Source organism: Microcaecilia unicolor, chromosome 6 (assembly GCF_901765095.1).
Source record: "Microcaecilia unicolor chromosome 6, aMicUni1.1, whole genome shotgun sequence".
Taxonomy (NCBI): domain Eukaryota; kingdom Metazoa; phylum Chordata; class Amphibia; order Gymnophiona; family Siphonopidae; genus Microcaecilia; species Microcaecilia unicolor.
Genome location: NC_044036.1, coordinates 3,844,613 through 3,862,347, shown reverse-complemented (window position 1 = coordinate 3,862,347; position 17,735 = coordinate 3,844,613). Strand labels below are relative to the sequence as shown.

At 39.5% G+C, this 17,735-nt stretch overlaps 1 protein-coding gene across 6 annotated transcripts in view; it reads left to right on the top strand.

Annotated features, from left to right (window-relative positions):
• SZT2 (SZT2 subunit of KICSTOR complex) overlaps positions 1–17,735 on the top strand; it is a 484,798-nt gene that overhangs the window by 157,632 nt on the left and 309,431 nt on the right. For all 6 annotated transcript variants that reach the window (XM_030207429.1, XM_030207428.1, XM_030207430.1 and 3 more), the window contains exons 21-22: positions 2,568–2,765; positions 9,079–9,185. In XM_030207429.1, coding sequence (XP_030063289.1) covers positions 2,568–2,765; positions 9,079–9,185 — 305 coding nt within the window. The remainder of the gene's footprint in view (positions 1–2,567; positions 2,766–9,078; positions 9,186–17,735) is intronic.

Genomic DNA, 17,735 nt, shown 5'->3' with positions numbered 1-17,735 from the left:
CCTGTCTGTGAATACGCAGGAGACGCCTCCAGTGGTTCTCGGAGATACGCCTAGACCAGCTGTAGTGACCCTTGAAAATTTGTGGGATGCCATTCAGGGCCTGAACGCTATTTTGAAACAGTAAAATCGACACAAGAAGAGGTAGCGGAGATTAGATCCACTCAGGAAACCTTTTCAACTAGGCTTGGCGCGCATGACACTAAACTGGAGGCTCTGGACACTGAAGTACAAACTTTGAAAAATGTTTCTTCATCATTCTCCAAAGAAAAACTTATCCAGTTTAGGAAAATTGAGTATTTAGAAAACCAGCTTCGTAGAAATCATTTAAGAATATTGAACTTTCCCAAGTCACCTTTATTTTCACCTCTGGAGATGTTTAAAAAATATTTTAAAGAGATATTGCTTATTCCGATGGAGAATCTCCTACCTATAACCAGGATACAATATATTGCTGGTATTAGAGATGGGAGATCTTCTCCACAGGTTAATCTAACTGAATTTCTTCAAGATTCACTTGAGTTAATTACAGAGAGAAGCACCATGCTAGTGACATTTGCGTTCGAGCTGGATCAAAATAATGTGTTTAAACTATATATCCGCCATATAAATTAAGATTTCTTAGTCACGAAGGTACAAATTTTTCCGGACTTATCCAGGGATACGCAGAAGCGGAGAAAAGCATTTTTACAGCTTAAATCTAGACTGCTTACTATAGGAGGAACTTTTCTGCTTAAATATCCTGTCTGTGTTGTAGTCTTTAACTCTCAAAATTATGCGTTCTTTGAACCTGAGAAACTTCTTGAGTTTATTTCTAGTAAGGAATAGTGAATTAGTCCCTGAATATAACGCTATGCATCGGCTGTGCTCTAAGAAGAAGCCTTCTGCCTCTGATTTTTCTTCATTTCCAATTTTCTTTTGTTTATTTGTTTGATCTTGGACAAATAGTATTGTGGTCTTAGAATTGTATAATTTTTTTTTCCTTGAATATTATAATCATATGAATGTTGTTTCTTTATTTTCCAAATTTATGTATATGCATGAATGTAAAATGAAAATTCATTAAAAAAATTTTTTAGCAAAGCAAAAACTCAATGAATAGTAGTAATTAATGGAAAAATTAACTGTACGTTGTCAGCATAAATGAAATAGGAAACACCCAGTGATTTACGTTCATGACAGAACTGAAGAAGACATTAAATAAAATAGAACCTTGTGGGACACCACAACCAGGAGACCAAGGGAAAGAACATTTTCTGTTCCTAATTACTTTGTAACTTCTGTATATTTAAAAACCCCCAGCAAACCAATTCAAAACCTTCCTAGAAATTCCAGTGGAATTTAGCTTGAACAGTAGAAGATCATGATCAGCAATGTGAAATGGCACCGAGAATCCCATTTTAGAAAAAGGATTGTCCTTTATTCTGGCTGTCTTTAAGGGGAGGGGTTGCTTCCTGGAGAGATGGAAATCCTGAAAAGCAGTGCAGGCCTGACGCTAAGATATTTTGAATTTATATATTTTCAAATGTTTCTTTTTAATTGTTTCATAAATTCTAAAGTGCTCTCTTCCCCGTGTGTTCCTCTTTCTGAATAGATTTCTTTTAGTATGTTGACTTTACCTTTATCCTACATTAAAAAGAAAAACAACCCCCACCCCCCCAAAAAAACTATCATATACATATATGTATATATAACTTCCTTTCCTCTGACTTTCTGACTTGGAGATCTACTGGTTCCTATGGGTTTCTATATTTATACTCTTCTGACTTTATTATTCCCTCCCACCCACCCCTAGGCTAGCTTTCCCTATATAGGAAAACCAAGAAACAATTCTATTCCCCATGATTGAGTATATATTGTCCTGTTTATTGATATTCCTTAATATACAGAGAACTTCCTAGGTCCACTTTATGACTTTGTTAATAGGGGAAAAAGGACCTCAGGTGTCACTGGATGTTACAACTGCCACTGTGCTTTGTGAGTCTTCAACACATCTTAGGCGCCGACTCAAAAATCTTTATTCAGAACTTTGTATATCCAGTATTTCATTTATATCATATTTTCTTTCACTGACTTTTTATCATATGTTTAAAAGCATCTTGAGGATGAAAACAATGCACTTCCATTTCAGATGTGCCGTGTTTTCATCCTCAAAATGCTAATTTTGGTAAAATGTTAGAATACTTGAAGGAACTGATGGCAGGGCTAGATATTGGAGAAGTGGAAGAACAGTGGTCCAAGCTAAAAGCTGCTATAAATATGGCAGTGGATCTTTATACAAGAAAGTAAACAAAGACAAGAGAAACAGGAAGCCTATATTGTTCTCCAAACAAGTGGCTGAAAAAATAAGGGCAAAAGAGGCTGCGTTCAGTATGGCTTTTATGTTCTTGATGATAAGTAAGTACCTAGTGTACCTCAATGTAACTCACTTGGAGCTATTACTGAAAATGCTGTGAGGTAAAATGTAAATAAATAAATATGCAAACTAACATTTGTAATTGGATGCTTCAGCTTCTGGATTGGAATGTGTGTACCAGCTTATAATAGGCTGCTTTTCTCTTTCGGAGCAGAGGATGATGGAATAGTGTCAGACTCTTCTTCCTTGCCCAACGATTTGCTGTTGACCCTTTTTCATGGCTGCCTTCAGCAGGAACTTAGTGACCGTGAGATTCCCATGGCAGATTCTGATCATGTGGCTGTCATGGAACAAATACTGCATCGTGATGAGATTGGACCAGAGCAACGGTTCCTTCTCCCTGTGATCCGAGGTAAGGTGACATGAGCGCATATATTGGGGGGGGGGGGGGGGGTTGGTTCAGAAATAGAATATACCTGTAAATACACAACAACAGGAGTAAAACAAGCTACCAAAACCTAACATAATCAAAATAAATAGTTGGTAGTTCACTTTTATTTGATACACAGTCCATCAATTTAATTACCAAAGCAGTTTACAACTAAATAAAAGTAAAACTAGGAGAAGAGAAAAAGGAAAATAGAATAGGTGGCCTGGGTTACATTTATAATGAATAAAAATATAAATAAAAGAAAAGATCTAAGTGATGTGGGAAACTACCAGAAAATAAAGATCTAGAAAAACTAGAAGATTTTCAACCAATACTAATATTGCATTCTTGGCTAAAGAATTGAAAGAATGGCTTCTATCTAATTGGTGGTGTTTATGAAAAAAGGAATTTTTTAATAACAATTTATTCAGGTTTTCAAAGTGCCCATAATTCTCTGTTGACTTCAATTTTGGATGAATTATTTCAAGAACCGAATACTGTTTATGACATTTTTTATGACATGGGGATGTGAGCCCTTGTGCCTCGACTGAGCACGGCGAAGATGGAGTGCACCGCACTCGGTCAGGCAGCCAGACAACCCCTAGGTTCACCTGCACTTAGCCACTATTCCCCAGGAGTTGAGCCCCTGGGTTCAAGCGGCCGGCAGGACTTCCGGAACTGGTGGGGTTGCAGGACCACCGACCAGACAGGTAGCCAACAGACACAGTCCAAGAGCCAGGAAAACAGTAGAGCTGAGAATAGTCCAAACACAGTCCAGGGGCAAAAGGCAGGCAGCAACACAACGCGTGGTCAGGAAACAAGCCAAGGTCGAAACACAGGAAACTCAGGAATCAGTTAAGGAACATGGATGCAGACCACAACCTCTGCGCAGCAGAAGACGAAGCACTGAAGGGCTGGAGGCAGTGCCTTAAGTAGAGGAGGAATTAGGCTAAAGCATGTGTAGCTGAACCAAGATGGCTGCCCCCATCAGCAGTGCTCTAAGGACCAAATATGGGCTTCCTTCCTGTCCTCGTTAGTCCAAGATGGCTTCCTGGGATATGATCTATCCAAGATGGCTGAACCATTGCTCTAAGTCGGATGACGGCTGCCAGACTTAGGAAACCGAAACAGACCTTCCCAAGACCGATCCTCGTCCTAGCCGGGAGGAGTGTCGTACAGGTGAGGGACGTAACACTATTTAACTGTATCTGCACTTTTCAGTCACTTCGCACATTACAGAGCCTGCCTTCAGCATTACTGTGACAGTGTTTCTCTCTTTTGATTATGCAATTCTAGTAAAAAAGGCCCGTTTCTGACACAAAGGAAACAGGCGCTAGCAAGGTTTTCCTCGGAGTGTGTATGTTTGAGAGAATGTGTGTGAGAGTGACTGTGTGAGAGAGAGAGAGAGAGTGAATGTGCGAGTGTGTGTGTGTGAGAGAGAGAGAGAGTGAGACCGCTGGGTGCGAGTGTGTCTGTGAGAGAGAGAGTGTGAGTGTGTGTGCCAGGGGCCTCCCTCCCTCCCTCCAAGTTCCAGTGTCACCCCTTCCTCCGTGTTCCAGGGTTGTCCCCCCGCTTTTTTTTCCTAGTTTTTGTACAGGTGGTGCTTTCCCCCCTCCTCCCCTCTCGTCCCCCCTCCACTGAGTTCCAGGCCCCCTTCCCGCCGCCAACCCTCTGCCGTCGCGTACCTGTACTGGTGGGGGACCCCAACCCCCGCTAGCCAAAGTCCTGTTCTCGGCCGCGCGGCATGGACGAATGATCTGATCAAGTTGCAATCTGTTTTTGTGCGTGCGTCTGACGTCCTGCACACAAACAGATTCAAACTTGATCAGATCATTCGTCCACACCGTGCGGCCAAGAAGAGGACTTTTGCTGGCGGGGGTTGGGGTCCCCCACCAGCACAGGTACTTGACGGCGGTGGGAAGGGGGGCTCGAGAGGGTCACGGCAGGGGGGTGCAGGGGTCAGGAACTCTGAGGGGGGTGTAGAAATCGGAGGGAGGGGGGTGTGGAAATCGGAGGGAGGACGGGAGGTGGGGTCTGGAACTCGTGGTGGGGGGGAGTGGATCAACTGTGAGGGTTTTTTTTTCTTGGGTTTGCATCTTAATGGGTCCAGTGATGTCAGCCAGGGCTTCAGAGCCTAGCAGACCAAGAAGTCACGGACACAGGCAGCAAGATAGAACGTTGGAGGTGAGAATTATTATATAGGATCAGGAGCTGATTGCCCCAGGTTACTACTCACCATCTCTGTGGGAGTTAAAAATTGACCTGCTTCAGAGATATGACACTGAAGGGCTATCCCAAAGGGACATACCCCTTATTATCCTCTCTGTAAATAACATGTACTCTTTTGTTGATGATTTGGAACAGATGGTTTACATTACTAATTTGTTGTTTGCTTTATAGTTTCTTTTAGAGATGGATTATAAGCAGATATAGGTCATTATAGGCCAAGGGCACTATTATGTCCTAGAAGGAAGTAGAATTAATAGGTCCAGTAGTCTTTTCCCAATGTGAAATTTAATTAGTCAGCATCTGTATGAGGTATTGCAGGAGTTGTTCACTGAGCTGGTGGATTTTAAAGTTGTGTATAATGTGATCATTTTGGAATGAGATTGTGTTAATCAGTGGATCTTATTCTCTCTAACTCATTTGATGATGTTACACTTACCAAGACTTAGTTGACTTTCTTTGATTATAGTATATGTTAACGAACTCTGCCTATGTGGTTATAAGGTATATTGAACAATGTGCTCTGAAGGATGTGGTGGGGATGTTAAGTTTGTAGCATGCTCTGATTTGAATTTTGTATTTTTAATATTTACTACTGGTACCTCCAAAATATTATTAATCTTTGTAAATGTGTTATAGTATTTGTGGTCTGTGCTTGGTGTTTTCATTTCATTTATTGTATGTACACACTGCTTATCATTACACACCTAAGTAGTTTACATAAAATTTTATATACATATAAACTAAAAAATGCTAAAAAACCAAATATGAAAGTGCAAAACCCTTAAGAGAGAAACTTCACTGGCTCCCACTTAAGGAACGAATTGCATTCAAGATCTGCACGATTGTACACAAAATCATTTACACAGACGCCCCAATATACATGCTAAACCTCGTGGACCTACCTCCCAGAAACGCAACAAGATCATCCCACAAATTTCTCAACCTGCACTTCCCCAGCTGTAAAGGACTAAAATACAAGCTGATGCATGCCACTACCTTCTCTTACATGAGCATGCAGTTATGGAATGCACTACCTACAGACCTGAAAACAATCAACGAAATAACCATCTTTGGCAAAGCCCTGAAGACATACCTCTTCAACAAAGCCTACAACGATAACCGATAACCACACTAATCCACCTCACCAACCTACTCAGTTATGAAAACCCACCTTCTATAACTACCCTAATCACTCCCTTCCTCTTCCCTATTTAATCTCGGCACAATACTCTAGAATGACAATGTTAATAAAACTATGTAAGCCACATTGAGCCTGCAAATAGGTGGGAAAATGTGGGATACAAATGCAATAAATAAATAAAAAAAGAAATCATATTAATCAAATAAAAATATTGAGTAAGAAGAAATCATTAAAATGTCAATTTAAATAAGCAAGTTTTTAGTCTTTCATGAAAAACTGCATATAATCCTCTCTGCACAATATTAAAGGTAATATGTTTCACAGATGTGGACTACAGACAGACAAAATACTAGAGCCAGCTATAGCCTTCCTTGAAATGAAATGCTGACTAGGTTGTAGGTGTCCTTCAGGGATCATTGATTTGCAGTGTTGTATAGTAAGTGTAGTTATTGTACTTAAGTAAAAGTTTTGTTACTTTTACTTGTAAAGAAGTACAGGATAACATTTGTTACTTTTACTGAAGTAATAATTTCACCAATTGTTACTGCTTTTACTTAGTTACATCTGATGTTTGCTGTTAAAAGTAAAAGTGGAAGCCAAATGTAAATGACAATTCCTCAGTAAACTAAATGAAACCGGGGACAGAATTTTGCTATTGAAAACCTCATCACCCAAACAGTGAATCATTTCATCTTAAATTTTGGTTCAGTGAATACAGCCTTTGAGAACAGTGGAGTTGCCTGTGTTTGTTGAATTCGTTACTGGTCTCTAGCCAAACAGAACAGTGATGAGTTGGGTCACTTTGAAGCTGAAGCAATTCTTGGTGAGCAGACATATGTCTCTACCACAACAGACTGCTCGTCATCCCGTGGGAAATTTTACATTGAGGTGACTGTCCACTGGATTGATAAGAGTCTGTAGAGAGGAAGTTTGCTTGTCTGGCCTTAAGACTGAAAGGTTCCCACACATTTATATCTTTTTGCATCAGCCGAAAACAACAGCAGACAATGATTCCAACTTTGTGAAAGCCTTCTCTGTAATTGGACGGCATGACTGAATATAAAGATTCAAGAGCATCTGCTAATACAGATGATAATGGCAATGATGATGATAAAGCATTCTTCGCTAGATGGAAATCATGTGTTTCAGACAGAGATTCCCTTGATCATTACCTGCAGACCCAGTCAGAAGACCCCTGTAGCCTGGTCTTAATTGAAGGAACATTTTATCAGACTGAACGCTCCACTTCTGCCAGTGCAGTAGTTGAACACCTGGATTAATGACTTGCAGGTGCTCTTACATGAGCGACAAGTCATTTTTTAAATTTAATTTTACTTAAAGCAAAGTGGATTGAATTGTAGAGCAGTAAAATTATTGGTTTAAAATATTAATAATAGTTGCATTAATTCTAGTTGTGGTACTTTTACTTTTTACTCAAAAAGTATTTTATTAGGCAGTAACTTTTTAAATTTCACTTAAGTAAAATTTTTACTGTGTTCTTCACTATACTTTTTACTTTTACTTAAGTATTGAAATATACATTTATTTGTACTTTGACTTAGTAATCTGAACAACACTGTTGGATTCTATAAGAGAGGCTATCTCATTCATTATATTAGGCAACTTTGTAAATTTAAACATAAACATTTAAATTGCACTTTGAAATTGACTAGCAACTGATGCTAAATATCTAGAGTTGGTGATGTACAATCAAATTTCCTACTTCAAACAATAACCAATACCACGGCATTTTCTTCCAGTTATAGCAATTTCAAATACCTGTGTGACAGGCTCATATAGGTTACATTGCAGTAATCAAGGTAAGGCAGCACTGATTTGGAAATGAAACAAATCTCTGTAAACCTGGAAGATGAAGTGGGGCAATTTTACACATTGAAGAGTAGCAAATCACCTGGACTGGATAGTATACATCCCAGAGAAACTGCTAGAATTGAAAAATGAACTTGCAGAGCTATTGTTAGTAATATATCATTTTATCTTTAAAATCAACCATGGTACCGGAAGAAAGGAGGGTGGCCAATGTAACGCCAATTTTTTAAAAGGGTTCTGGAGGTGATCCAGGAAATTTATAGGCCAGTGAGCCTGTCTGGTGTGGATTAAAAACTGGTTAAAAGATGGAAAACAGAGAGTACAGATAAATGGTCAGTATTCTCAATGGAGAAGGGTAGATATTGGGGTTCCCTGAGGGTCTGTGCTAGGACCGCTGGTGGGTAAGAAAGCAAATAGGATGTTAGGATTTATTAGGAAAGGAATGGAAAACAAAAATGAGAATGTGATAATGCCTTTGTATCTCTCCATGGTACAATTGCACCTCGAATACTGTGTGCAATTCTGGTCACAGCATCTCAAAAAAGATATATCATAATTAGAAAATGTACAAAGAAAGGCGACAAAAAGGATAAAGGGGATGGGATGACTTCCCTATGAGGAAAGGGTAAAGCGGCTAGGGCTCCAGCTTGGAGAAGAAACAGCTGAGGAGAGATATGATAGAGGTCTATAAAATAATGAGTTCTTTCCAAAAATACTAGGACTGGGAGGCACACAACAAAGCTACAAAGTAGTACATTTAAAACAAATCAGAGGAAATAGTTCTTCACGCAACATGTAATTAAACTCTGGAATTCCTTATCTGAGAGTGTGGTAAAAGCAGTTAGCTTAGCAGGGTTATAAAAAGGTTTGGACAGGTTCCTAAAACAAAAGTCCATAAGCCATTATTAAGGTAGACTTGGGGAAAATCCACTTCTTATTTCCAGGATCATCAGCATAAAATCTGTACTCTCTTGCGATCTTGCCAAGTACTTGTGACCTGGATTGGCCACTGTTAAAAACAGCATACTGGGCTTGATGGACCTTTGGTCTGTTCCAGTATGGCATTGTTTATGTTCTTATGTTCTCTCTCTTCAGAAGAGCCACTGAAGGCTTCTGCTTCCCTGGAACGAAAGGATAACACCATGAATTTTCACACTCTGCTTGGTAACAATGAAGGTACTGGATCCACCAGCACACTGCAGGTACTAATGGAGGGAAGGTACTGTGTCTGTGAATTCAAAGGGAGCTTTTTGAAACGGAGGCATGAATGATCAGAGCAAAGGGACTACAGCAGGAAGGTAGAAAGATGATGCTGGTGAACGTGGGCGGGTCAGCTCTGTCATTGATGCATCTCATAGAGATATGGATGTTGGTAGATAAGAACAACTCAATCCACCCTGTCTCCCAAGTCACGGTCCAGTTTTAGACTCTCTAGAGAACACAGAGTGCTGATAGCTTATCTTGGTATCCAGGTATATGGAGATTTTGTTTTGCAGGAGTATTCTAATGAAGATTGAAGAAGTCCGAGAAAGGGACTGCAGTTAATCCCAGGCAAGAGTTTACCAATTAGAAAGATACAAATTCTAGGCAGAAACAGAATGTATAGCAAAATGTTCTGTACCTGGGTCCTGTAGTAGAGGGTTAGGAAATGTTGGGAATATTTTCTTGTCCCCAACAAACCTTATTTATTTAACTGTAGTTGGTCTTGTGACCTGGATTGGCCACTGCTGGAAGCAGGATACTGGGTTGGATGGATGGACCATTGTCTATTCTTATGTTCTTAATCTGTTTGCCAAAGTCATTGCTTCTGCCTCTGCAGTTTCTCATGCATTGCCAAATGGACACATAAATTTGGGCTTTGGTCTTCCTCCTAGATCCTGTCTGTTGTGTTGCCACAGATTCTCCTCTGTCTGGGCTCTTCATGTGCTTGCCTGGCCGTCACTGAGTCCACTTTGGAGACAATTCTATAAATCTCACAAAAGTTAGGTGCCAAGTGCTAATTGTATAATGGCATCACGATTAGTTAAGCTCTGGAACTCTTTGCTGGAGGATGTAGTAACAGCGGTTAGTGTATCTGGGTTTTAAAAAGGTGTGAACAAATTCCTCTAGGAAAAGTCCATAGTCTGTTATTGAGATGGACAAGGAGGAAGCCATCACTTGCCCTGGGATTGGTAACATGGAATGTTGCTGCTGATTGGGTTTCTGCCAGGTACTTGTGACCTGGTTTGGCCACTGTTTGGAAAACAGGAAAGGGCTAGATGGACCATTGGTCTGACCCTGTATGGTACTCTTATTTTCTTATCTTATGTTCAGATTATTCCATTACAGATTAGTACCGTGATCTACAGAGTGAGGGGAAAAAAGTAATCCCCTAGTGTTTTTTCCCTGTTTTCACAGCAACTACTTTGAATTTGAATGAGAAATTTTGCATTCTAATTTAGTCATCATACCTACACATTACTATTAAACAACATTATGATGTTACTGACATTTTAGCATTACTACCTAGCATTTTTAATGCATACTAAAAATGTTTGAGCTAAAACACAGTAAAATAAATTCATACAATTAACAATATGTTAGAATTTCATAGTCACTTGAAAGGTATTAAATACTGACTTTCTAAAATCAGGATTTCTACATGTATGAATGCTCAGAGTGTCCATCTCCAGCTGTAACACAGGCCTTCAGTTGCTTTTGGGAAGATTGGAGGGTGGCCAATGTAACGCCATTTTTCAAAAAAGGTTCCAGGGGAGATCCGGGAAATTATAGACTGGTGAGTCTGACGTCGGTGCTGGGGAAAATGATAAAGGCTATTATTAAAAACAAAATTACAGAGCACATCCAAGGACATGGATTACTGAGACCGAGTCAGCACGGCTTTTGTGTGGGGAAATCTTGCCTGACCAATTTATTTCAATTCTTTGAAGGAGTAAACAAACATGTGGACAAAGGGAAGCCGGTTGATATTGTGTATCTGGATTTTCAAAAGGCGTTTGACAAGGTACCTCATGAAAGGCTACAGAGGAAATTGGAGGGTCATAGGATAGGAGGAAATGTCCTATTGTGGATTAAAAACTGGCTGAAGGATAGGAAACAGAGAGTGGGATTAAATGGGCAGTATTCACAATGGAGAAGGGTAGCTAGTGGGGTTCCTCAGGGGTCTGTGCTAGGACCGCTGCTTTTTAATATATTTATAAATGATTTAGAGATGGGAGTAACTAGCGAGGTAATTAAATTTGCTGATGACACAAAGTTAGTAAAAGTCGTTAACTCGCGACAGGATTGTGAAAAATTACAGAAGGACCTTACGAGACTGGGAGACTGGGCAGCTAAATGGCAGATGATGTTTAATGTGACCAAGTGCAAGGTGATGCATGTGGGAAAAAAGAACCCAAATTATAGCTACATCATGCAAGGTTCTACGTTAGGAGTTATGGACCAAGAAAGGGATCTGGGTGTCGTCGTCGATAGTACACTGAAACCTTCTGCTCAGTGTGCTGCTGCGGCTATGAAAGCGAATAGAATGTTGGGTATTATTAGGAAAGGTATGGAAAACAGGTGTGAGGATGTTATAATGCCGTTGTATCGCTCCATGGTGCGACCGCACCTTGAGTATTGTGTTCAATTCTGGTCGCCGCATCTCAAGAAAGGTATAGTAGAATTGGAAAAGGTGCAGTGAAGGGTGACTAAAATGATAGCGGGGATGGGACAACTTCCCTATGAAGAAAGACTAAGGAGGCTAGGGCTTTTCAGTTTGAAGAAGAGACGGCTGAGAGGAGACATGATAGAGGTATATAAAATAATGAGTGGAGTGGAACAGGTGGATGTGAAGCGTCTGTTCACGCTTTCCAAAAATACTAGGACTAGGGGGCATGCGATGAAACTACAATGTAGTAAATTTAAAACAAATCGGCGAAAATGTTTCTTCACCCCTGCTATTGAACTGTTTGATTTTTGTGGGGCCTATAACATTATTTGGATGAGACAAGGTCACAAGTGGAAGACTGCCTTTAATATAAGAGATGACCATTATGAAGATTTTGTGATGCTGTTTGGCCTTTGTAATTCCTTCCAAGCCTTCGTCAATGTTATCTTCCAGGATCTTTTTTCACAATATGTGGTGGCTTACCTTGATATTTTGATCTTCTTTCTTGATCTCATCAGCCATAGACAGCACGTCCAGGAAGTTCTTTCTTGGTTATGCAAATACCAGCATTTCACCAAACTGGAGAAATGTGTGTTTGAACAGAAGCAAGTTTGTCTTTTGGGATACATAATCTTGGATACTTTTGAGATGGATGAGTCTTCATTATATTGGGTTATTTGGGTTGTACATATGATGCTCCTAAGATGAGGGACTGAGCTTAATTATTTATATATATATCTATATTCTGCCTATTAACTAGGCAGATTAGAGTAAACTTGCATAATAAAATCACATAACTTTTGTTTTTCTGTTATCCTCAAATATACAGTCTCTTCCCTTAATACCAAATTTGACCTGGGCAAATAAATACTGATGATATTTGTATATATTGAGTTGTGCATATGATGCTGAAGATGAGGGGGCTGAATCTTCATTATTGATAGTTTGTATATATTGAATTATACATATGATGCTGGCTAATAAGTGGTTGAGTCTTCAGTATTGGGTTGTACATACTGTGGTAGATCAAGAACCAAGTCTTTATTATTGATACTGTTTGTATATATTGGATTATGATGTGGTTGAGTCTTTATTATTGGGTTATACATATGGTGGTAGATCAAGAGTGTTAATGTTGAGAATGCTATCTTACGCTCATGTATGTTGTTCACTTTGGGTCTGTGTGCTAGCATGCTGCCTAAGCACTGTTCTGCAGATTAACTTTCATAGTGCATATTTGCAAGTAGGCATACACAAAGGCAGCATATGGGTGGAACATAGGCTGGGGTTCCACTTACATGTGAGTCATTCCGTGTCAAGTGGACCAATTTTAAAGGTCATCCCCACCTCACCATCTCAGATTTTGATGAAATTTGGTACATAGTTTCTTTATGATAAAAAACTAAGCTGTGCAAAACTTTAGTTCAAAAGACTAAAAATTGGAGGTTCTAGGGGACCTCAAGAAAAGGGTTGCAAAATGTCGCCTGAGCAAAAATGACATTTTGGGCCAACTTCCAGAAGCTGTAAAACTGGAAGTTTTAGTAGTACAAGGGGGATATTTGGAGAACCTGCACTACTTTTAGGGCTTAATGAACTGGCAAAACCCCATGTTCCTAGTCCTCTTACTTTTTGAATGGTTTAGGCTCAAACTTTGCCAAAAAAACGGCAAAAATCAATTTACAGTGATGTTGAGGCTGCTGTAGTTTCTAAACTAGTTGGCCTTTCAGGTTGATTTTTGGTAGGTGTACTAAATGCACGGCTGTAATGAGGCATTCCAATTTGCAGCACTTTCCTTCAAGTGGTTGAAAAATTACAAGCGTTCAAAGTTGGTATAAAAAGCATTTTTGCCCATTTTGGGCTATCTTTGATGCCCTTGATCTCCAGTGGGGCAGCTTCAATATTCTTTCTTTTAGCACCATTAGAAAGAGCAGATTTCCTTCTATCAGAATATGTAGTTTTCAATTTGGAGTCTCTCCATATAAGGATTGCAAAAAAAGTGTTTTTTGGCCAGTATTGTTGAATGATAGATGAAACGGATATAGGGCCCATCAATGTTTCTAATTGCTGTATAAGTCACTCAGTTGCTTTAAGCATGCGTTGGTCCATGGTGGCTATGCCACTACCAATTCAATAGGAAGTAGCAACCTCATCGCCAAGAGGTCACGCCCGATAGCAAGGCAAGTCCAGCCACTTGGCACAGGTTCCCAAGCCTGAAGGTGGGCATCTTACTTGAGGTTCCCAAGCCTCATTTGGTTGTCTTTGCCTAGTTTCTCAAGCCTAATGGGGGTGTCTTAATGGTTCCCAAGTAAAACCTCAGTGCTGAAGTGACAAGAATTTTTCACTGATAAGTTTCACTGCTGTTTCTGGAAATGTATACTGTCGTCCAAGTGTGTAGTTGCTGGTACTGGAAGAACTGCTAGAATATGCTGTTCAGAAATCCAACAAGAATCTCTTCTGCTAGGCCAATGAAATGATCGTGCAGGCCCGCATGGATGCATAAAGTTGACCAAGGCATCATGTTCTTCAAATGATGTGTCACAGACATTGCCAATCCACCATTTGTTGTCATAAACACAGGCAACATACTGCCCAGGCTGAAGTTGAGACACATTTATGCCAGGTACACTCACTGGGTCATCCGACTGACAAAGTTTGACAACAAATGAGGAGGAATCATTTGACATTCTACTGACTGAAATTTGGTTCAAGTCAATGGGAATAAACTGGTGATTTAGTTCCAGCAACTGTGGAAGCTTTACTGAATCTTTCCTCTTGTGCAGATCTTGAAGATTCAATTTCATCCTTGGAAACAAAAAAGAACTTGATTTTATTTATTTTTTGATCACAAAATTCAAACAAGCCTTGTGCTGTGAGAATTTGGCTATTTTTAGGTCGTTGCAAACTAGCCTGAGCAGCTAGTCGCTTTGTTGTACCACCTATGGCATCACATGGTGACTTGCCATGGCTTGTGCCAAAGAAATTCCACTGTGCACTTATTCCAAATTCTGTTTGATGATAGCACAAGTTGGCAAAGTTTTTGAAGTTCTTGTATTGTGCAGCTGAGCCATCACTAAAGTATGTTACATATTTTATTTCTCCAATTTTGCTTTTCAAGAACGCGATTAATTTTTCCAAGAATGCATGTACAGCAACTGCATCATGCCGCAAGCTGTCACTTATTATGCAAACACTTATGCACTGAATTTCACTTGAAGCATCACGGAAGTACCCAACAAATGGATGCAGTGTAGCTTGACTGTTTTCCCAGTGGAAACCTTGAACAGCATCTTGGACAATAAAGGAGTAGTTTTCAGCAAAGTCCAAGAGAACAACAATTTCACAAGGATTTAGGTTTTCTTTAAGTATTGTGTCTGATGTTTGGAAAAGTAATGGTAAATTGACAGGTTTGAAACTTTCAATGCAAGCTCAGATACAAAATCATCAACATACATTTGTTTGGTCTCCAGTGTGGTGCGATCTGTATGAACCCACTGCTTAAACTCGATTGTTTCACCTGGGTCAGCATCAATGAACACTTCTGTCAGGTAATTTTCAAGCACAATTTTACCTGGACATATTTCACACCTGTGAAGCATGCATTCTTTGCATTCCAAATTGCACACAGTTTTAGCCATCAGTGCTTTGTAATCTTCGTTCAGCAGATGGCTTCCAGCAAGCATAAGCTTCACATTTTGATGAATGACACAAACACACACTGAATGCATACCAGATGAGCCAACAGTGACACACCATTTTGGCCTTAGCTCACAAAATTTGGAAAAACCCACTTCTGGCCCATTTCGAGTACGATATGCAACATACATTTCTTTTAGATTGCTAAGCAGCAAGTGCTTTTGCATTTGAATTTTTTCAGTGCCAGTTCTGACAGAGACAAAATCTTTTTTCCCTAGGCACAGTCTACTGAATTCATCATCTTCAAAAAAGCCAAGAATTTTTTTTTTCTGTTTCTTCTGGTAAAACTTTACCTTTCTTCTTGTCTGGTTTTGCCAGAATTCCACAAACTGATTTCAGATTTCTTGCTTTTTTAACCATTCTAGTTGAAACCATGAATTCTGAGGCAGTTCTTTCAATAGACCAGCTGTTTGGTGCTAAAGTTAGTATTTGCAGTTTTTCTGCATGATTTGCTGAAACTTGGACTTTGTTTTTCAACTAGTTTAGCAGGTCATCATAATCAGAACATTTGTCACATTTCTGACTGGTAGAAGGTTGAGTTTCAAACTCATTTAGGTCTAAGCCACCAGCAACTGCAAGATGATGACTCTCAAAGTATTTTGCACTCGCCTGATTTTGCGCTTGGTGTAGCCTCGTACATCACGCTTGCTGACTTTTTTGAACTTTAATGGAGAAATACCAAGAGATGTCAAACTTGTGTTCAACTTGCCAGAAATGTCACTGTGTTCATCATCTGCTGTTGTTGATGATGATAAAGAATCAGCAGCTCTGTTACTGACGTCTTTTCGACAAGATGGACATAGTTTCTGACCCAGCACAAATATTTTGCTTGTTAAGGCCTTTAGCTGGGCTGCTAGTGTGTCATCCAGCACTCTTAAGCCTCTTTTTGCATTATGACCACCTTTGGAAAATGGGTTACAGCAGGTTCTTTGCAAAAATTCAAACTTTTTCAACAGTAAGGATTCATGATGAAGGCAAATAGTTGATCCAGCATAGAAAAGTTGACCAGAACGCTCTTGTAACAACTTCTGTTGATCAGGCAGAAGCTCTTCAATTAATTTCAAACCCTTATTTTTATTGTATGTCAGTAAATGACACTCTGATGTACTTGAACAGCCAACTGAGCAAAGTGGAAATTCATCTGATCTTTCTGGATCCATTGATGACCATTAGCATCAGTTCAACAAACGCGTTTATTCTTGCAATCAGGTTTTCAATGGGTAAAATTTTACTTCAGTCTAAAGTGATTAATATCTTCATTTGTGGCATTTAATTCAATATAAATGAGCCTGTCGGTGCAGGTGCGAGTTTCTTCAACAAGAAGTATGTATACAATGGTTTCCACCCTATTTTTTAGTTTACTTGAACACAGTTTTATAACATAATATTTAAAGAAAACTTCTTTAGCCAGTTAGACTTGGCCAATTATGATTTGTGAACCCTGTTGCAAGGCAGAATTGTTTGTTTCATTGCCCAATTGTATGCTTCTGGTACCTCCTGGCTCCTGAGTGTCTGTTGCTAGGCTTACTTTGATGCCTACAGTTCACTAAGAGGTCAAACTGTAGCAAGGGTGAAGAAACACCAGCAGCAGACACTCAGACGCCTTGCAACAGGGTCCACCAATCATAATTGGCCAAGTCGGTCATCCTAACTGACTGCAGTTTTCTTTAAACCTGTCATGAAACCTGGCCTCATCCTTCCACATCCTAAAAAACATTCCTGTTTTTTAGTTTTCTTGAATACAGTTTTATAATATAATGTGTTCTTTATTTTAAAAAATTGGTGCTTTTTGAAAGAAGAATCACTTTTACTACACTTGTATCAAGGGTGTAGTGAAGAAATCACAGGCTGCTGCCTGCAAACATTTGAGGGCATTTTTGCAATCCTTATATGATGAGACTCCAAAATGAAAACTACATATTCTGATAGAAGGAAATCTGCTCTTTCTAATGGTGCTAAAAGAAAGAATATTGAAGCTGTCCCACTGGAGATCAAGGGCATCAAAGATAGCCCAAAATGGGCAAAAATGCTTTTTATACCAACTTTGAACGCTTATAATTTTTCAACCACTTGAAGGAAAGTGCTGCAAATTGGAATGCCTCATTACAGCCCTGCAGTTAGTACACCTACCAAAAATCAACCTGAAAGGCCAACTAGTTTAGAAACTACAGCAGCCTCAACATCGCTGTAAATTGATTTTTGCCATTTTTATGGCAACGTTTGAGCCTAAACCATTCAAAAAGTAAGAGGACTAGGAACATGGGGTTTTGCCAGTTCATTAAGCCCTAAAAGTAGTGCAGGTTCTCCAAATATCCCCCTTGTACTACTAAAACTTCCAGTTTTACAGCTTCTGGAAGTTGGCCCAAAATGTCATTTTTGCTCAGGTGACATTTTGCAACCCTTTACTTGA